Source organism: Salvelinus namaycush, chromosome 21 (assembly GCF_016432855.1).
Source record: "Salvelinus namaycush isolate Seneca chromosome 21, SaNama_1.0, whole genome shotgun sequence".
NCBI classification, from domain to species: domain Eukaryota; kingdom Metazoa; phylum Chordata; class Actinopteri; order Salmoniformes; family Salmonidae; genus Salvelinus; species Salvelinus namaycush.
Genome location: NC_052327.1, coordinates 17,465,861 through 17,488,016, shown reverse-complemented (window position 1 = coordinate 17,488,016; position 22,156 = coordinate 17,465,861). Strand labels below are relative to the sequence as shown.

The following is a 22,156-nucleotide window of genomic DNA, read 5'->3' as shown; positions in this document are numbered from 1 at the left end:
GCGCTAAGAGACAAAAGAAGATACAGAACACAATAATCGAATTACAAAAATCACTAACTGACCGCATAAGCAGAATTTTCAACAAGAATGATAAAAAAACACTATAGAAATATGATTATATTAATATACTGAGATGATGATAAAACGAGCGACTTCGAGGCTAGTATGGCTACAAACAGGCTGACAGGACGCGATCGGGACATGAAGCTATGTATGGGGTAGGAAGTTGAGCGGAAGTGGGCGTTGCTACATTGTGCAAAGGTCTGAATACTAAACGGTGTGGATCATTTACATAAAGAGGAGTGACTATTTATGTTATGCCAGACTGAAGCTGTATATACAGATATCTCTGAGTCTGGGACCGGCAGTTGCTCCATGGACCATCTCGGTTTGTTACTTTGTAATTAAGTCTGTACTGAACTCACAAGCTCCGGTATCTGAGATATTATTGAACCAATATTTATTCGACACAACGCGTCCATGCACGATGATGTATACAGGTAAGATGGTCTAGCGTTAGCTAGCTGATGTTACATTTTCAGATAGTACACGTTTTCTCATTTTGACAGAAAGTGGTTTCATTTCAAGCTAGTGTACTGTTAGCTAGCTAACGTTAGCTGGCTGGCTCCCTAGCTGATGTTATTATACGTTTCCCAGAGCTGTTTGCTGTTCTAGTTAAAGCCTAATGTTAGCTAGCTAACATTGAACATGGTTGGTTAACTCCCATCACTATGGCATTGTTGGCACTGTTCATTGTTGTTTAACTAGCTAACGTTCGCTGGCTGGCTCGTTAGCTAACGTGATGTGTGTGAACTTACACTTTGTTTACCTAGCTAGCAAGCTATATGTCTTAAGCTAAAGTGTACTGTTAGCTAGCGTTATTATTCGTTTCCCAGAGCCGTGTGCTGTTCTAGTTAGAGCCTAATGTTAGCTCGCTAACATTGAACATGGTTAGTTAGCTCCCAGCACTGTGGCATTGTTGCCACTGTTTATTGTTTAACTAGCTAACTTTGGCTGGCTGGTTCGTTAACTAACGTGACATGTACAACACATGTTGAATATGGCCGATGTCAGTAAACGTCTGCAAAAAAGCGTAATGAAATTGTTGCCAGCAGAGCTGGTGAGGGTGTGATTTATGCTGAATGGGTGTAGACAAAGAGCTCTTCACGAGATAGCAAAATATTCAAAGGTGATTTTCTCAAAAGTGAGTTTACAAGTTGATCAACTTTCAAAGCAGAATTACTTTCCCATTGTTCCTCAAATGCTGTGTATCGTATACCATTTTGTAGCTCTGAGTCTCTACTTTTATATAATGTAAAAAAAACACTTTCAAATGTTGCTACATAAGACCGAATCCAGGTAGTGAGTCACAAATTATCAAAACTGTCTAAACTGTTTTTCTTTGTTCTTTATGGGGTATTGTGTGTAGATTGATTTAGAAACATATTTTTAATTAATACATTTTTTCATACGCTGTAACCTAACAAAATGTGGAAAAGTCAAGGGGTCTGAATACTTTCCGAATGCAATGTAGGCCTGCCATCTACTGCCGTCGTGCTCTTGAAGGCACTTAACCCCCCACAAAGTAGAACTGCACTGTCAGTCACATGTGGTCAACCCGCCATGCCATCTGGAAAGCTCCTGGGTGTGCAAGCTTGGCTTTTGATCCAGCCCTGAAAAGCTCAAGTCTTCTTAAAACCTCTCTAGGGTATGGTCCCACCTGGCCAACATCCAGTGAGATTGCAGAGCACCAAATTCAAATACAGAAATACTCATAAAAATTCAGAAAACAAAACATATTTTACATAGGTTTAAAGATTAACTTCTTGTGAATCCAACCACAGTGTCAGATTTTAAAAATGCTTTACGGCGAAAGCATACCTTACGTTTATTTGAGAACATAGCCCAGCAGACAAATCATTACAAACAGTAACCAGCCAAGTAGAAGAGTTACACAAGTCAGAAATAGAGATAAAATTAATCCCTTTGATGATCTTCATATGGTTGCACTCAGAAGACATTAATTTACTCAATAAATGTTCCTTTTGTTCGATAAAGTCTCTTTATATCCAAAAACCTCTGTTTTGTTCGTGTTTTCTTCAGTAATCCACAGGCTCAAACGCAGTCACAACAGGCAGACAAAAAAATCCAAATTGTATCCGTAAAGTTCATAGAAACATGTCAAACGATGTTTATATTCAATCCTCAGGTTGTTTTTGGCCTAAATAATCAATAATATTTAAACCGGACAATAACGTCGTCAATATAAAAGGTTACCATGAGGCACTCTCTCGGTCGCGCGCATGAAAAAGCTCTGTGACACTGCAGGGTCCACTCATTCAGACTGCTCTTACTCCCTCATTTTTCAGAATATATGCCTGAAACAATTTCTAAAGACTGTTGACATCTAATGGAAGGCATAGAAACTGCAATTTGAGTCTTAAATCAATGGATACTGTAATGGCATTGACTAGAAAACTAGAAATCCTACTTCCTGAATGGATTCTTCTCAGATTTTTGCCTGCCAAATCAGTTCAGTTATACTGACAGACACTATTTTAACAGTTTTGGAAACTTTAGAGTGTTTTCTATCCAAATCTACCAGTTATATGCATATCATATCTTCTGGGCCCAAGTAGCATGCAGTTTAATTTGGGCATGCTTTTCATCCAAAATTCCGAATGCTGCCCCCTACCCTAGAGAAGTTTAAGGTCCTGTTGATCAGCTGATGTTTAGGCTACAATATGGTTAGACCAGGGCTTGAGAATATGAATATGTTCTTTAACCTCTCTAGGGTACGTGAGGTTCCACCTCTTCAACAGCCAGTGAAAGTGCAGGGCGCCAAATTCAAAACAACAGAAATCCCATAATTAAAATTCCTCAAACATACATGTATTTTACACCATTTTAAAGATACACTTGTTGTAAATCCAGCCACAGTGTCCAATTTCAAAAAAGCTTTACGACGAAAGCAAACCAAACGATTATGTTAGGTGAGTGCCTATTCACAGAATGACACAGCCATTTTTCCAGCCAAAGAGAGGATTCACAAAAAGCTTCTTCATCAGATGACACTCATAGGACTTCATGTTACACAATACATGTATGTTTTGTTCGGTAAAGTTCATATTTATATCCAAAAATCTGAGTTTACATTGGCACCTTACGTTCAGAAGTCACAAAACATCCTTTGATTTTGCAGAGAGCCACATCAATTTACAGGAATACTCATAATAAACATTGCCAAAAGATACACATGTTATGCATGAAATTTTAGATGCACTTCTCCTTAATACAACCGCTGTGTCAGATTTCAAAAAAGCTTTACGAAAAAAGAAAACCATGCAATGATCTGAGTCGGCGCTCAGAGCCCAATCTAGACACAAATGTAGCCGCCATATTATGCAGTCGTCAGAAGTAACAATATAAACATTCACTTACCTTTGATGATCTTCATCAGAATGCACTCCCAGGAATCCCAGTTCCACAATAAATGTTTGTTTTGTTCGGTAATGTCCATCATTTATGTCCAAATTCCTCCATGTTGTTTTAGCGTTCAGTACACTTTCCAAACTCACGACGTGCGGGCAGGTCCAACGGAAAGTACGGACGAAAGGTTAAAAAAGTTATATTACAGTCCGTAAAAACATGACAAACGAAGTATTGAATCAATCTTTAGGATGTTTTTAACATAATTCTTCAATAATGTTCCAACCGGAGTATTCCTGTGTTGCGATGGAACAGAGCTCTCTCTCACGTGAACGCGCATGGTCAGAGCATGGTCACTTCATGGCAGACCTGACTCATTCCTCTTTCCTTCGGCCCCACTAAACAGTAGAGGCATCAGACAAGGTTCTATCGACTGTTGACATCTAGTGGAAGCCTTAGGAAGTGCAACATTACCAATATCCCACTGTATCTTCAATAGGAGCTGAGTTGAAAATCAACCAACCTCAGATTTCTCACTTCCTGGTTGGATTTCTTCTCAGGTTTTTGCCTCCCTGATGAGTTCTGTTATACTCACAGACATCATTCAAACAGTTTTAGAAACTTCAGAGGGTTTTTTCTCCAAATCTACTAATAATATGCATATTCTAGCTTTTATGGCTTTGTATCAGGCCCTTTACTCTGGGCATGCTTTTCATCCGGACGTGAAAATACTGCCCCCTACCCCAAAGAAGTTAAGTTAAGATCGGAGACAGAGCCAATCATGTAGGAACCAATCCAATGAATGATGTTTATGTATGTTTTTATGTAGCCGTATGTAAGGAACGCCTTTTTAGAGCTCACTTCAGATCGGTACTTTATGCATCTAAGTTTGACTGTGACCTTGTCGTAGAAATATTCGGCCAATAATATTTCTCAGATACCGGAACTTGTGAATTCAAATAGACTTTATTACAAAGTAACAAGCCGAGCAGTTCCATGGAACAACTGATCTTTTCAGTCTCAGCACTCTCCTTTAATACAGTTTTACCCTTACATAACATACATAATCATTTGCATAAAGTGGAGTGACTTATACCCTTTAGCCTTGGCCACCCTTATCTTTTTGCCTTGCACTCATTTTAGCTTAGTTTCCATTCTCTTATTGGCGTAGATTCTATTGTTGGCATGCACTCCTAATGCAGGTGCGTGTCTAATTGTGCCTATAACTGATTAACTAATGTGCCTGTCCAATGGCCTTCACAAGACCAGGCATGACCCAGAATGACTAGGCCTGTGTTGATCCAGCTCTGCACAATCATATGGATTCTGCTTTCATTCTGCTTACACATGTCTAATGGTTAACCCTATATTGATTCTGCTTACTACTTCTAAAAATAAAATAAAAACAGTATAGATACTGGAAAATACCCACAACCTCTGTCGTGGATATTCATACTGAGAGAGACTCATTTCTTCAAACAATCATCTTTATTTAATATCGATTAATTATTGCTATTGTGAAGCCGTCGACACCACACTCTTGAGTGTGTTGCCGAGAGCTTAACCTTTACAGACAATGCAGAGTTCTTATATAGCTGACACTAAAAATGCTTAGACATGACTGGTTCCACCCCTCCAATGCTTATCAGGAGCACCACAAGCCATCCTGTGGTCATCTGCACCCGGTGCTGTTTCCCAGTTGCAATAATGATTAGACACAATAAGGGTTTTGTTCTATTCCTCCAGGCTATCAGTTACAACCACCACATCTTGTCTCTGGAATGTGGTCTTTAGGTTTTATCACCAGGTCAACTGTCAGTTCAAGCCCCAGAGAGCCAACTCAACCCACAGACACAGATGAGAGAGTACTCGTCAAACCTTATTTGACAAATTAACAATATTATAACATTATCTTGTAATTTTGCTCTTACACCTCTCCAGATTGCAGACAATAAAGAGTGATTCATTTAAAATTGACTGAGTTTTATTTATTTTATTTCACCAGGTAGGCCAGTTGAGAACAAGTTCTCATTTACCACTGCGATCTGGCCAAGATAAAGCAAGGCAGTGCGACACAAACAACAACACAGTGTTACACATGGAATAAACAAATGTACAGTCAATAACACAATAGAAAAAAAGTGTCCCTGTGTTGAATTTCCACGACAGGTGATCTATGTACAGCAAGTTTGGCCAATTAGGCTATTCTTAGAATATTTTTTTTTACGTAGTCGCAATTACATGGCTACTGTTTAAGAGGAATCCCAGCTTTCCAACGGTGTAGATTTATTTAGGCTCTACAGTGCCGGTGGAAAAGCAACAACAACATTAATGCTTAGCTAACTTGCGAGAACTGCTACAAGTTATGTTTTGGATTGGCTATCTAGTTAGTCTGTCGTTATTGTATACCTGCTGCTGAAATGCTGCACTCTCTCCTCGGGCAACCGCCCACTGGCACCCACGCAGCACACACAGACACGCACTGAAGGGTCATTCCAATAATGGCTGATATGTAGCTTTTTAAGTGATTAATTTAAAAGCGTGCCTTCATGAATTACATTAACAAAAATTATATATGACTTTTCATGAACTTACAAACCCTAATTTTACAGTTTGGAACAGCGCATCATGGGCATTGGCTGACGGATTTTCAATATGTGCAATCTCGAACAGCCTACTACCACTCACAGATTCAGACTAGTGGCAAATAAACCTGAAAAGTGGAATCAGGAAATTAATGTCCACTCTCCATTGCTTTTCAATGCAGATCCCGTCTTCATTCCGCTTTGATCAACCTGTTTTGTCTATGTGTGAATCTAGGCCAGCCAAAGGCTACTTTTGTTAGTTTTTATAGAAGAACAAATATGCAATTCCAAAAAAAGTTGCCGTGCCAGGATATGGCGCTCTGGCTGAAGTCGAGCACTGCTCAGCACTGTAAATTACTCAGGATAAGTTCATACGTTTTCAAACGATACGTTTCATTTGCAATGTATTTCAAGAAACTGGAAAACATATCAAGCAAGTATTTTTATATTCCACAAGTATTAGCCATTTTGTACAGATAATTATCAGACTCAAGTAACAAATGCTGGTAAACACTCAAATACAAATAGATTCAGTTAACATTTTCTTTCACAAAAGTAGGGCACTAGGCCTTTACTAGTCCTTTGTTAGTGGAAATGTATCAATGTTTTTCAGCATCAATGACAGATTTCTTGTTATCTAGGCGCTAGCCAAACTGAAGCATGCTGACGCCTCAACTCCACCATAGTTCTTTGGACAAAACTTATGAGGAAATGAAGCACAAAGGCTTCATAATTGATAAAGGCCATGTTGACTGACATTATCTCTTAGGAAAAAATGTACAAGATCTCCTAAGCCTGTGTTAACCTTCAGACCTTATTTTTGGCGTTTATCCCAATGCCCTATTAATTAATTATTTTTTATTTTTTTGATCCGACACAATGTACCGATGCTCGTTTCAAAGTTGTCACGTGATCAATGACATCCCGAAGCTTCGTTTTGATCACGTGGTTTTTCAAACTGTGGCAAGATCCCACTGATTTCGCTGTGGTTTGGTGCTTTCTTCGATTCAAAGTGGCTTTCAAACATCGATCCTCTAATGGAGACTGTATAATGTAGCTAGGATTTCTTTTCATGTAGCGTCACCTGAACGATAGCTGAGCAGGTAGTGTGGTGGAAAATCGTCTTACAAATATAACACTTACAAGAACTTGTGAATTCAATAAAGGCTTTTAATACAAAATATCATAAGCCGTGCTGGTCCGCGGAACAACCAACTTCCCTGAGCACTGGCTCTGCTTTTATACACATACAGCATATGAGTCCATCCCACATGCAAATGAGGTTACTTCCCTCAGTCCATCTGCCACCATTATCTTTTAGTTTAAGCTTCATTAGTATGTCCAGATGTAACAAATGTAGTCATGTACATTAGCTAATGTAATCATTGGCATGATCTCTTCTCAGAAATAGCAAATGCAATTAGTGGCATCGAATTATCTCCCACACTAGCCTATCTGTCATAAGACTTTGCTGCCAGAGAATATGATGAGGGCTTTGTAGTACCAGATTGCTATACTTTAAATCTAGATTTTTTTTGATACAGGCTACGTTGGTTACTGTGTTGCGCTAATCCCCTGTTTTATCATGTTTTTTTCATTTCAGAAATGGTTTCATTCTGAAATACCACAAGGCAGTAGGCAAAACTGAGGAGACAAGGAGAATGCAGACCTGTACCTGGACCCAAAGTGGACTGGATCGATCCGTTGCTGGACAATCCTCAAGTCCCCACGTTACCAGTGGTCAGATGAGTGAGATTCCAAGCAGCTATTCTCGTCAATATGGGCCAGTCAGACCAGCTGTCCTGTATATAGAAGGTGGTCAATGCCTACCACACAGCGGACAAGTAACCAGTGGAGGTTACTGGAGTGGACCGACCCTGAATCAACAGGCTTCAATGGTTTACATAAACTCATCTCAGCATTCACCCACCAGAGAGCAAGTTCTAATGGGTACTAGTCCCCTTTTGACATCACTCTGGACTAACAATGCAGCGGCTGCTCAATCAACTGGTGTTACATCACAAAGTGGAAACAATCACACCTTGCCCGGAAGGGTTAACAGTGCAGCTCAACCCACTTTCCAGCAGGGACAGGGGTTTTTGGGTGTTAAAAATAACAATCCACAGAGGCTCGTAAAGGATGGTCAGGGTGCAACCATTCACTGCCCACCTCATATTAATGCACCACTGAATACAAATGTTATGTATCATCTAAGCCCAGTGAGTGGCAGTCAGCAGCTTGTACTTGGCAGACAAGAGGGGGCCTCCAGTGGTACCTCTGCTTCTCTTGCAATGGGTAGGAGCCCCAACCATGTAAATCATAAATTGACTGTAGTGAGTGGGCAGGATTCAAGAAGGATAGCAGTTCAAGCTCCTCATCAGGGAAACCCACAAACACCAAACTCTTTGAAAAGTGCACAGGAGACAACATATAACCAACTGTTGTGTTTACTTCAAAATCAGAACAATGACAGCAGGACTGAGATGAACAGGGTTCAACATGGAGCACCTGTCCACACTGGCTCATCAAAACACAGTCAAATGTATCCCTCTCAACTTCTCACTGGCAGCAACAACCAGGTCAATGTACCAAATGCTGCAGTGGGGCAGTCAATGCCAATGCATAATATTAGCCAGAATCCTCAGTACAATGTTATGTATAACCCTCCTTTTAATAATTCTCCAAGACATGTCCCCAACTGCCCTAAAAGCCTTCCCATTCCACCACAACAGAACAGACTCCCATCTTATTGTGCAAATAATAACAGTCAGGCAGGGCCCATTGGAAGTAATGCACACCATGCCTCTCATCCTAGGTTCCATATCCAAGGCACAGGCCCTACCCTACATTACAAACCAGACTGCACCAATGTTCTGGTATCCAACACTGGACCATCTTCATCTGTGCCAAACTATAGTATACAGTCCTCAGTCCAGCACAACCGTGAGACCGCGCCTCCACCATACCCAGTCCAGCACAAGCGTAAGTCCGCGCCTCCACCATACCCAGGCCAGCACTCCCATGGACCCGTGCTGAACAAGACAGAACGTGTGGTTGTGGCAGGAGCGCATTTTCTGCAACACATGCCTAACCAAGGCGCAGCCCCTACCCTACATTACAAGCCAAAAAACAATTCTGTTCAGTTATCCAACACTGGACCATCTTCATCTGTGCCAAACCATGGTATGCTATCTTCAGGCCAGCGAAACTGTGAGTCTGTGACTCCATCACACCCCATAAGACAGGGCTATTACATAACAGTACCAGAGGACGAAAGTAGAAATGGATTTAGAACAGAAAATTGTATTTTCATAGGAGATAAACATAATGAAAGTGCTCTGGTCCCGCAAGGATCATCTGCAAGTAATGCCCCCTCTGTTCTTATGGCACAGAAGGCCGTTGCAGTTGTACAACCACTATTGCAGTGTATGCAGACAAACACGCCTCTAAATGTGGCTGATAAAATCTCCTTGACCACCCAAGCTATGTCTTTCTTAACAGGTGTCGAAAATGTGAGCAACCCTGGGGAACAATCTTGTGTCCAAAGTCCATCACAAGCCCAAACAACCCTTACTCTATCTGCTTCTTTGACAAATGAATCTGAACAAGAGGTCCCCAGGATCAGACTAGAATCAGGGGCTGATAAAACATTGACTCAGGGTTCAGAAACTTCTGATGTTGAAATGACCAATACATATTCATGTTTTAAGTCTCAACGGTCATTATCAAACGGGTTACGTGCAGAGAAATTTGATTCTCAACCATTATCTAATTTGGAATGTCAAGCCACTCAGAGAAAAGAGTTAGCTGACACAGAAATGACCACTCATGTGCATGTTAACCAATTGAGGGAGGAAATGGATGAAAAAGTCGATTCCGATGAGGACATTTTTGAATTGTCCTCCATTCCTGTAATCAAATGGACCCTTGGTAAATTGAAGGAGTTGGTAGATACTGTGCAAAGTCAAAAATGCACTGCCACACCAGTTGAAAGCAAAATACTAAGCCTCTATTGGGATGGAGATGGGCCAAAGCTTATGGATGCTGCAAGATCTGGTATGTTACAAAATATAATGCAAGAGGTTAGATCTGTGTGTGGCGACGATGACGATATGTCATCACAGTCTGTCATATTTTCACAAGCCAGGCGCAAAAACTGGGGTCAAGTTGAAGAGAAATGTGCCATTCTTAAACATGATTCTGTTCACCCCGAGTTCCCGGCGCAAGAGTCATCATGGTTGAACACAAATAAGCAGCTTGATGACATAGACAAGGAGTTTGGATTCCCATGGTCACTAAGATATGACCAAAAGACTCTTCAAAGAGGAGATGAACAACCAAAACTGATTTTTCCCGAAAATGAAAAATCTGCAGACTCTGCCAATGACATGCAGACTGAGGTGACTCTGGCGAAGAGACCAACACCCTCTGATTCTGATGCTAAAGAAATTCAAGGGTCAGGTTTGGCACACAGTTCCACCCAGACCCTCTCACTGGTTAAGAGAGAAAAAGCAGGTATAATTTTTAGTGACCCATTTTCTTCCCTGGAGATCAACGTGCTGACACCAGAAGAAGCTTTACAGTTTTTCAGTGGGCAGCTACTACAAGATGAAGTGAACGAAGACCTGTTGGAATTGACAATGGAAATGGATGCGGAGCAGATTGAGTTGAAAGATTACTCAGTGGAGGATAAATCATCTGAGAGGGTAGATGTGAAGTTGACTGATTTAAAACTCGAAAACAAAGGGGATGTCCAATCAGAAGATTACTGTTGCCTCTCTCGTTGGATGGCAGTGTTCAGTGGGTCCACCAATTCTTCGTCCTGCAAATGCCAATACAAGACTAAATTGGGTTCAGCAAAGGCCACTGTGAATGCGACGGCGTTGGTTGAGGTAACATTGTCTGTTGAACCCAGCACAACAAAAGCAGAACAAAGGAAATGCGTGTATTTGTGTAAATCAAATGGCACAGCAGAAGAAAAGAGTGAAGAGAATCCTGTAAAATATGGGAATCCTCAATCTTGGAAATCTACAGGCATTGAAGAATGCCAAACAATTGTCTTGTCTGATAGCAAATCTGAGACTGCTCGCATATACACAAATGGGGTGAAGAGCTTGCCTTTGTCAAAAGCCCCAGCACTGCAACTCCCCATCAACCACACAAACTTTGTTGAAATTGAAGAGGTCTTCTCGCGTTATGAAGACTTAATCAAAGTAGCCACCCCAATATCGGAGCTAGTTTGGGACGATGTACAGCCAAAGCAGAAACTACCAGGTCCGTTCCAGAAACATATGGATTGTGTACAAGAACTTGGTGTCATTTTGGAAGAAGGAAACTCTAGAGGTGGTGAAGTCATTCCTACAGTTCCCATTCCTACTTCTAATCTGCAACCCCAACCAACAGACAAAATCGGTTTCCTGACATCACTTTCCTTGGCACAAAGATGTCACAAACATCTCTCTCCTAAAACAAATCGTAGCTACAAGGTTAAACAAAAAGGGGTTGGACTCCAGAGAAGATGTGTTGAAAGTCCTCATTCAAATTTGCCTGTCCCAAGAAAGCAAAGGAAAATGAGGGATGGATTAGGTCCCTCCTTTCAACTTGTTCCTGAGGTCAACTTGACTGATGATGATGATGATTTTGAGCCCCCCAATACAACTACTTCTAAATCTTTGGAAGAAGAGAAACATTCAAAAGGTAGCAATCTCCAGAAGCCAACAGAACATGGAATTGGGAACAACATTTGGAGGGATGGCACAGTAAGTCTAGCCTTGTTTGGTTCCGCGCTCCAGAGGAAAAATGGGACTTCAGCAACTGACCAACGCAAGGACCATAATTCTTCTCGAGCCAGACCTTTTGCAGACAATTCTCCAGCACCTCCTATAACCCTCAGTGTGATTGTCAACTCCTGGACAACGGAGCCCTCCGAGACCAGTCCTCCAGTGGAAAGCCCAATCAAACAATGGATCTTAAATGAGTGGAATAATAGTTTTATCCCGACAAAGACAAAGTCCAGGGGCAAAGTGCCAAGACTACAAAACAGAAGAGGCTTTGCTCCAAAGATTATTTGTGCTGAAATGGCCAAAAAGATTGTTGCCCTCACCAACACAGATAGAGGTGCATTATCCTCTGAAAGGCGAGCCACACCAGAAAGAACTGTAAAGGCCAAGCAGACTTTGCGGCGCATTGAAAAAGAGAGAATATTAAGCGGACCACCCCTCAGGGCAGAGGCAGTGCCATCCGGTATCCCTGATATAGTGGAAAAAAGTAAATATGAGATCGGAAACCCTGCTCCTTTGCCTCATGAGAACAGTCTTGTGTTTAGTGTGCTGCCGGAGTCGTTCAACTTCAAAGAAATCATGGACCCTCCGACACAGACAGGTTCAATGAATGGTAAGTAATACCAACACAGATATGCTTGCTCTTACTCCAGTTAATGTTACCTGCAATTAGACATTTATTCCTGCTCTTTTCACATTGAAACACTTTTTCCATCAGACATGGCTGGTACGGTTGCTGCGAAGGCTGAGAGTCCTAAGACAATAGTCCAAAAATCCCTTGAGAGTCCTAAGACGATAGTCCAAAAATCCCAAGGTAATAAAGCATGCTGTCTATTCAACCATGTGTTGAAAATGTACTGTATGTATTGTGGCCGCTGCCTACATTGCATTTTCCATATCTTTGTAAGGAAAGCATTTCTTGTATCTATTCAGTTTGTTCTCTATCTCCATTTATTCCTTTCTGTCAAATATGAGGATGTAGGTTTTTGTTTTATTTGTTGTAACATTTATTGTAATGAATGAATTATTACTCCATTTAGGTGTATGGTCTGTTGACATTCAGAAGAGATATTGTCCTCTCACCTCTTTGACCACTAAAGTTCCCAAGTCTTCCTCCACCACCTTCCAGAAGTTTCAGAAGAAATTCAAGCAGAAGAAGTAGGCCTGGCAGCGAACCCACGACAAATTGTATTGCTTCCAGTTATGGACTGGGGGAGTGGAGTGAGGACTGTCGCATGACAATCTGATTCTTGTAATTTGTTTCCCATGGAAATATATGTACAATTTTTGTTTTTAATGACAAATGTTCATAACCAATGTATATTCTTTGGGAATGCAGAAATTGACCTCATTGTGGTAAGGTTGGGCAGCTCATAATACAGTTATTATTTACTGTAGTTAGCGTTTACATTCTTAAGTGTCTGAGAATTTATCTGACAGTGTCCTCTCTACCTCAGGCCTGACAGGTGTTGGTTCCACTTTTCTTGGCTCCGTTATTTACTGAACAAATAAGGAACACTCAATGTGCACTTATAAATCAGAACAATTTTAATCAAAATACAGCTGTAGACAGAAGTCAAAGATCAAACATCCCACATACAACGGATGAAATTATCCTGAGTTCTGCCAAATAGGAGAAGTCCAAGTTGCTTTTAATATGCTTGCAGTCAACCCCTAGTGATGTAAATGCCTACGTCATCACCTTCTACTCATGAGACCAAGCCCATGCATACACAGCTATACAAACAATAGTTCCAGTGTTATCTAAAGGCTCAGCAGTAAATGTCCACTCCCCAAGTTGATTTATGGTGGTATGTCTGACTAGTCTCTTATCTCTTTCACTTCCCTGCAGGGTTCTGTGTCTATGAATCTCTTTTAGCCTTGAAGTGCTTTCTCACAGACCTCCTGTTTTGACTGCAATAACTCACACATCTCTCAGACCGTTTCTTATAAGAAGCAGAGACTAGAAAAGAACTGTGGAACAATATTACACCTTATAATGCATATATATTGTTCATCTGTAGTCTAGGACCCTATAAATGTAAGGGGGATGGGTCTTATAACCCTTCCCCTTCTATTAATACAACATAAGCATAACCAATTATTATAATACATCAAACATTTGGTGCAGCCCCTATCATGACCCCAAGTTGACTCCATCACAGGCAATATTGCGAAACTTCATCTAATTTAAAAAACCCTAACTAAAGTTTTGTGTGTCATTGGATGGCTGTATTTTAATGTTTATTTTCTTGTCAGGGTTGTATCTGACATTTTTGGGGGGTAAACAGTATTTTATGCAAACCTCATGTTTACTATATTGAATGTATCACAGAATGTGAACTATGCAAAATTGACTGCGGTTTGTATGAATTTGTAAGATATCATTCTGCCCACCTCTCTACTGTTCCCTTTTACAATCTTATAACAAGTGGGTACCTTATCAATAGTTATTTTTCTGGAGTTTAAATCGATTCTGTTTGTTGACACGGGGTGAACAGTATTGTATGATTAGAGATACTAAGCCAGCTGAAACAAGGTTGCTTTGCAGTATTCTGGATGCATATAGCAGGAAACCTGTATGTGTGTAGTAACCACTGACCTGGTGCATTTACATTATATTTTCATATGTTTGTTCTACCTAGTGTTATTTCTTTGTTGGTGTATGTTATTTGTTTCTAAATATTTTTGTACACTTAAAAATATATTGTCAGCAGCATCCTTCACTTGGCTCTTGTTGATTTTATAGCGGACTGTGAAGGATGGTTTTGTTCTCCTTTTAATAAAAATGTATGCCTTATATAAATAGGACATGTTAATCACAAAACATAGTGTGTTGCTAACCCAGCTATTATAGTGTTGCACAAACATAGCGGGAATGCAGTAAAGCTGTTGCTAATCTAGGGTGTCGATTGTGCAATGCACAAGGTTGAGACAAGATGGAAAAATGCTGAATAACAAGAAAACAGGAACTGAGGAATGTATAGCAACCGACAACTCAGCTCAATCTTCACAACAACATTTTCGGACATCTGAATCCTGAGTGCTGTGGGGCTGGGACCAGCCTGGGCACCACCGATAGGCTAGCAAGTTTAAACCACGCTGAGCCTCTACTACAGGCCAACTCTGAAGTTGGAACTACCTCTGTCCCAGTATAAAAGAAGATGTCTGTACTATTCTAGTCAGTTCTCTGCTTTACCCTGCGTGGTGATACAGTGAACCCGTATATACGAAAATTGCATTTACCATTTATCGCTTGTGTTAAATAAAAATACTTAAAGTATATTCGGTGACTCTGAATCACATTTTATCCTGATACCAGATTCGATTGACGCAACCCTTTACATGGTGACTCCGACGTGATCTGGTTGAAGGACTACGCTGTAAACTGTCCGGCCGATTGGGCATTGCTGTCGTCGGACAGTGTGTCTCACAAACTAGACCGGTCAACTAAAAAAGGTAAGCAGACACCTATTGTGAATAACTAAAGTTCTGCACATTGGCATTATCCAAATGTATTTTGTGAGATACCTGTTTGATGTAAGTAACCACATTTTATTAGTTTATATTGGTAAATGATCATAAGGAATACATAGTGGTGAATGCAATTTTGACTGGCCAGGTATTCTATGATATAACAAACGAATGTGATGTACTCGGTGAGACGCCAAGTGTGTATGATTTAGGGTGAGACGCCCAAGTGTGAGTGTGGGTGATGACTTATATAACAGCGAATGATGTGTACTAGGTGAGATGCCACGTTTGTATGTGGTAGGTTGAAGCTTACTGGTATAAATGAAGATTTAGAGATGCTCAAATCGTGTGAAAGAAGTACACTTGATATTTCAGTTGGAGCTGGTATCAGTTTGAATGATTTAAAAGGTCCGGGACCTGCAGATGAGACGTCTGCGTTATATGAAGTAGAATTGCCGCAAAATTGTAGTACATTAGATATTTCAGTTGGAGCTGGTATCGGTGAGATTGATTATAAAAGGTCGCGGACCTACGGATGAGACGTCTGTAACAGAGTTATATCATTGAATATTGAGGAGGTGTGCATGAAATACGGGAAAAGTGATACAGTAAAGTACGTTAAGATTGGCCCTGAATGTATACAATTTATACACTCCCTATTGTGTGTGACTGTGATTAATTTGAATATATATTTGATAAAATTTCTTATATAAAGGATTGTTATTTCCATTTAGAAATAAGTACTATAGTTGAGGAGTTTTTAATTAAAGAGAGCAACAGTGTGAATGTATATCCCTATGTAAACGCATATCCTGATTTGAACTGTACTAATCTATTAGAACATTTGATAAAATTACCAAACCTGTATATTCAACATTTGACAATAATTACCAAATCCGTATATTTAACCACAACGTTGAATTTAGCATTGGGTATTGTGGGAAATTGACTTTTTAATTTGATTGATGAGTATTGTTGATAATTGGATATGGAGAAGGGCGAGCCGGTCAAGGATCGATTCAGACAAGGTGATAAATTGTATGACAAGCGACAGTTTAATTATGAGTAAAGATATCTGGTACAAGCGTATACGGTCTCGTTCCTTCGGCTCATAGAGAACCTCCAGAAAAAGCCCAGATAACAGAATGCATAGACATTTTATACAACACAGAAAGTAGGTTGAGTCTGGAAGTTCTGGTCCTTTGGTTGGTTCTGGACAGGTTGTTGTCTTCTCAGATTGGTCCTGATGAGCTGGGCGTCATCCTTCTGAGTCTTATAGCAAAAGTTCTTTGTTACCAAATGTTCAGCTAAAACAGGAGATTTTGTGTGTGCGTAGTCAGCCCCCTGTCCTTGGGTATGCGTGTGTGTGTCTTATTATCTCGTGAAATGCGGACCCAAGCACCCTTTTCTTATCAGTGTTTATGAAAGGTTTACGTCAGCCCTCTGTCCTTGGGTGTGTGTGTGGGTCTCTGTATCTGTTTATGAGTGTGTGAGAAACCCTGCTTAGAAAGAAGTTAGTTATAACAATGTAATAGCAATATGCTTGTGTTATTTTAAATGGTATTTATTACAAATCCCCCTCTTCACGTCTCATAAGAGACGTGACAAAAGCTAGGACAAAAGCTATAAATGGCAAAATTAGAGTAAACTTTATCAGAAGATAAAGTTTTGATTCCCTCTCTTCACGTCTCACAAGAGACGTGACATAAACTTTAAGCGAATCCAGGCACAAGAAGGGAAACTTTTTCCAGAAGAAAAAGTTTTGATTCCCTCTCTTCACGTCTCCTAAGAGACGTGACATAAACATGGGATCAAGCAGGAGTAGTATATGCAGAAACTTTCTTGAAGAGAAAGTTTCATATGCCCTCTCTTCACGTCTCCTAAGAGACGTGACATAAACTAGGTAAGAGTAGGAAAAGCAAAAGTAAACAACCAGGGAAACTTTCTCAGAGAGAAAGTTTTAATTCCCTCTCTTCACGTCTCAAAAGAGACGTGACAAAAAATAGCTAAGACAAGCAGAGACAGGGAACTTTTTCAGAAGGAAAAAGTTTTGATTCCCTCTCTTCACGTCTCAAAAGAGACGTGACATAAAAAGCTAGATCATATTAAACCCTCAGGTCCATCCCTCTATACAACCTGTACCAGGTGGGCTCGTCGCCACCCGGGAACTTCAAACCTTCACAACAGGGAGGACAAACATCACTTTTTATTCATTCGACAACATCAACTACAGCGAACCAAGGGTCCCCCTCTGTCAGGCCCACTCTCCTGCGAAAGCTTGATTTCGTATCAGCCTCTCCAACTGGAGCATCAAGCAGCGGCATCATACCATAGGCCCTTTCCACATCTGTAACAGACTTCTTCAAACAAGGTATGATACAGGCATTACGGAACATGAGCATATTAAAAACAACAACTTAGGGTCAGAAATCCAGTAATCATCACTGTAGTGTACTTACCAAACCAACCACCCAGCCAGGGGAACAGTCCACTCTCCTCCACACCTGCAAGACCCCTCACCTCCACCGATAACCTTGCCAACTCACTCAGAGCTTTTGAAATGCTCCCATCCGGACCAGTATTGTTAGGGACAAACGTCTAACACTGTTCTCCAAACATTTTACATACACCTCCCTGGTCGGCCAGAATCATGTCCAGTGCTAGTCTACTTGGTCTACTGGTTTGAGAGGTAGCATCCAATTGTTCAGCCATCCCCGTAAGTACTGTGTGGGTGTATTTAACAAATCATCATTAATTATAGTAGATATAATTGATCCAGGCATTATGCTTAGCATCAACAATAGCTGGGCCAATGATGGGCATCAGATGCCACAGGCCATCATTCCTGTTTAATGTCTGGAATTCGTGGGGGACCCCTATTGGGACCCCCAACAGGTTGGTGTGGATGTTATCTGTACTCTTGGACCAAGGAGCGTCACGTTTCTGCCGTCTCCTGGGTTGGTCCCAAGCCTCTGTCATGTGCAGCTCCCAAAAGTTGGTTAGCTGTAACCTCAATAATAGGCAATGGTGTTTATCAGACTGGCCAAAACACATGTTCCCTGATAATCTCCTTTCAAAATGGGGTCAACCGCCTGGCAGGTCCACACATCCACCATACATCAGCAACACCTCTAGTTAATAGTGACATTAGTGATGCAGGCAGCAGTAGGGAACCTGCCATAGTCTATACCTCTACCTGTACCAGTGTTACAGCTGTAATATCCCCCATATGCCTTAACCCCCCATGGTGTCTTCTGGGGACGGACTTCTGGGAACACAAGACTCAGAGTTTTACACAGGGTTGAATTTGGCTTAAACTTTCCAATATGCACATCCAACCTTCCCCCTTACTTAGGGCAAATGGGTGAGCAGCCAGAATAGGTCTGGCATGTCCACATACGACACAGTCCTTTCTATTAAGTGTTTTGTAGGTCAACCACATATTCTCCCTTCCCTCATGACCAGTTTCAGTCCCCAATTGGTCACTATCTGAGATGTCTTTTACATTTATTACCTATACCAGATTGTAGAGTTCAGGTGATGGCGTGGGACTTGGTCTTGAAGTGGTGGAGGAGGCCGGCTGAACCTGGTCTGTTGGAACTGGTGGTGGTTCTGGCAGCACTGCGATGGTAACATCCCCATCGTATCCTAAACAGACAGCTCAGGACCACAAACTGTCCTGTAAAGCCCCCTCCTCTCCCAGAGAACACATCATCAGCCAGAGATCAAGCAACACTTTCACTTCTATGAACAAACACAGTGAGGAAAGGTCGGGGGCAGGGAATTCTTCATTAAGGAGTTGATCCCCGAACTCTATTAGTAACGGTTCTTCTCCTTAACTCTGTGATCATTCGACAGTGTCAGTGTGTCTCACCCTCCAAGTGCGATATGCCCCCAGGTCGGGTGAATCACCTTCTCCTTTAATTCACCTGCAATGCATAAAATCTTGGACATACAGGTTTGGTTAACAAACAGTTTCTCATTTGTTCTATCCGATTATATATTTAACTTCTATGTCTATTTTTTAGCTAGAATTTTTAATTTTAAATTAGTTTATTATCCAATAGGCCCCATCCTATCCTAGACCACAATGTACCCCTCCCCCGTTTGATACCTGGCTCTGCCCAGGTATCAACCTTACCTATTCTAAATAATGACTTAGTAAAATATTCTTATGTTCTACATTATTATGTAGGAGCGCCCCTTTCATTTTCCACATGTCCAATTCTCCCTTTTGTCTCCATTCAGTAACTGTTATCTACCCATTCTGTTATCTCTGTCCTGGCGCCCCCTTCCAAAACTCCCTTCTCTGCTCTCAAACCTTCAAGGTCTCAGCAGTGCGGGGAGGGCCACTCTGTCTGCCCTTTCCCTTATCTGTCTGTAGCTTGGTCCCAAACATTAACTAAGTGTCTCACTGTTTTGACTTTATCTAAAATCATGGATTTAAAATTAACAACATGTCTTATAGTGTCAATCTCTAAAGTCCTTACATAACCTTAATAAACCTATCTCTATCTTCTAATGGCCAAAACAAATGCTAACCATATAAATTCCTTTCTTTACTAATAAGCTCTCTATCACTTTTATTTCCATGCCCTATAGGCTTAAAATATCTCCTGTTCAAACCAATTCAATAACAGCCCATTCAAAACCGTCATAGCCAATGTTTAAAAACAGAATCCTGACTCCTCTGTGGTTAAAACTACCTTGTCTCTCGGAACACGGAAAACCCCTTAACCCAAAACGTTTACCACAAAAACAAAACCTAATAATTATGATAATACCCTTAAATCATTCGTTTTAAATTTCCCCGATGTTTCATGTACTAACCATACAACTGTGATAAACGTACACTGTCCCTTTAAAAACTCTCATGCCAGCCATACCAGGTTGCGAGTCGTTCTTTGTTCCCCATAATGAAAACAGATCACGTTTAGAATACGTTTACTTATTGTTCGAATTCTCTGGTGTTACCTAAACCAAAAACCAATAACTTTCAGCAACTTTTGAAAAGTATCTCAAAGCTATAATGTACACATTTTCCCTCTAAATGACACAACCAATTTTCTCTAGCATAATTTAATACGGCCACACCCGGTGGGGAAAGTACAAATTTTATCCCGTTCCTTTTATAATACTCAATGCTAAATTCAAAGTTGTGGTTAAATATATGGATTTGCCAATCATTATCAAATGTTAAATATACAGGTTTAGTACTTTTATCAAATAGATTAGTATAGTTCAAATAAAGATATGCGTTTACTAGCGCTCAACCTGTGTTCAGAACGCAGCAACTAGCCAATATAATACCAAAAATGACTGTCTTATTCATGCCTCTAGGCAAAACATCTAGTTACTCCAACTAAGTTTAGCAGCAAAACTATCGTATAAGTAAAATCAACTTCTCAACTCTTTCCATTCCAAAGTGTAAACTTACCATATACTTCGCTAAATTTATATCGCATGTCAGCCAATCCATAACAATAATATCATTAGTCTGTAAATTTAACCTAAATAAGTTATTAAATGTATTCTCTCTACTCCGAATTGGTTCTAAGTTTTTTCTGTCACCAGCATTCAAACAGGCTCCCGTTTGCTGGGAGACCGTTGAGTGCTGCAATACTGCCATCTTCTGTCCATTCTCTGTACAGCTCTCCACCCCCAACTATTCTAGTGTGAAGGAATATCACAAATAATGGGCCAGATATCCCTAATCTCGCCCAGGGAGGGAGATATCCCTCTAACTGGGAGAGGTTCCTTTTTCAGGGGAGGCGAAGTTTGATGCCGCATCACCTGAGTCAGGAGTGTCTTAATTTGGAATCGAATTTAGGCCGCTCAAATCGGCTCTGACTTCTGTAAGGAATTGGAGCTAGAGTGCAATGTGTGAGGTGGTGCCAAGGTGCGCCTGATTTACCTTTGACCTGAACTGAGTGTGAAGTAACCTCCTTCACTTCGTACAGTTCAGTCCACCTGGGTTCCAGCCACTTTCTCTTGTGGACTTTAACCCCCACCCAGTCACCATTTTACATTCAGTAGTGGCGTGCCTCCTGGCAGCTCCCCCTCTTGGACCTTGCGAACCTGGGTAGAGAGTGCTACAGAGAGTTCCGTCAGTTTCCTTACATAATCAGTCATACCTATCTGGTGTACATCAAGAGCGGGCATATGACCTCCCTCTCTTGGTGGTCCTTTCCTTCTTAAACAAATGACTTTTATTCTTTTCTACCTCCCTGTCTCTAGCCTCCTGCACTGCCTCTCTCAGTCCACCTTCCATCGTACTCAATTGGACCCTGCTTGGTGGTCCCCCTCCTAGATAACCTGCCTGTGTCCACTTCAACTTCAACCCTTCCCAAACCTTCTTTATCGACTTCCACTGTTCTTTTCCCCCTGACCTGTCTTGTAGCTTTTGATCTAGAAAATCGTTAAATTTAAGCTTAGGAGTATTTGGGGTCGTCATATTTGCTATTTAAATGCAGTGGTATTTAATACAGAGTAATTTTCGGTAATGTGTGTGCGTAGATCAGTATATATGTGTGACTATCCGACTGTACTTAGCCCGTCACTGGATAAAATCCAGCAATGTATCCCTGGAGATATGTACTCTGCCTTAACTCAGAGCTCCTCCCTCGTACACTCGGAATTTAATTTTTCTATGTATCGTTTGTTTATCAGGCGTTGTGGAACGTGCAAAATTTCTCAGTCCTAATAATATTCTTTCTCAGTTTAAACCAACACCAAGAATTTTTTTATGTATACATTAAACATTTAAATTTTTTCCCCCTATGAACATTACCCTTTAGACGTTGAACACTTAGACTTTAGACATTGGAAACATTACACTTAAACATTGAACATTTTTCAACCTGGCGCCTACAAACACAAATAGACTAT

The 22,156-nt window shown here is 40.8% G+C and overlaps 1 protein-coding gene across 6 annotated transcripts in view; it reads left to right on the top strand.

Moving 5' to 3' along the window:
* Positions 1–285: 285 nt before the first annotated feature.
* The window catches only part of LOC120066143 (mixed lineage kinase domain-like protein), a 50,701-nt gene continuing 28,830 nt past the window's right edge, over positions 286–22,156 (top strand). Inside the window, exons 1-5 of one of the 6 annotated variants that reach the window (XM_039017287.1) lie at positions 357–500; positions 7,618–9,197; positions 9,516–12,407; positions 12,513–12,608; positions 12,835–14,520. In XM_039017287.1, coding sequence (XP_038873215.1) covers positions 481–500; positions 7,618–9,197; positions 9,516–12,407; positions 12,513–12,608; positions 12,835–12,956 — 4,710 coding nt within the window. In that variant the 5' untranslated portion in view covers positions 357–480 and the 3' untranslated portion in view covers positions 12,957–14,520. Of the gene's footprint in view, positions 501–7,617; positions 12,408–12,512; positions 12,609–12,834; positions 14,521–15,116; positions 15,926–22,156 lie in introns of those variants that run through there. The other 5 variants (XM_039017288.1, XM_039017289.1, XR_005478743.1 and 2 more) reach the window with 5 other exon arrangements.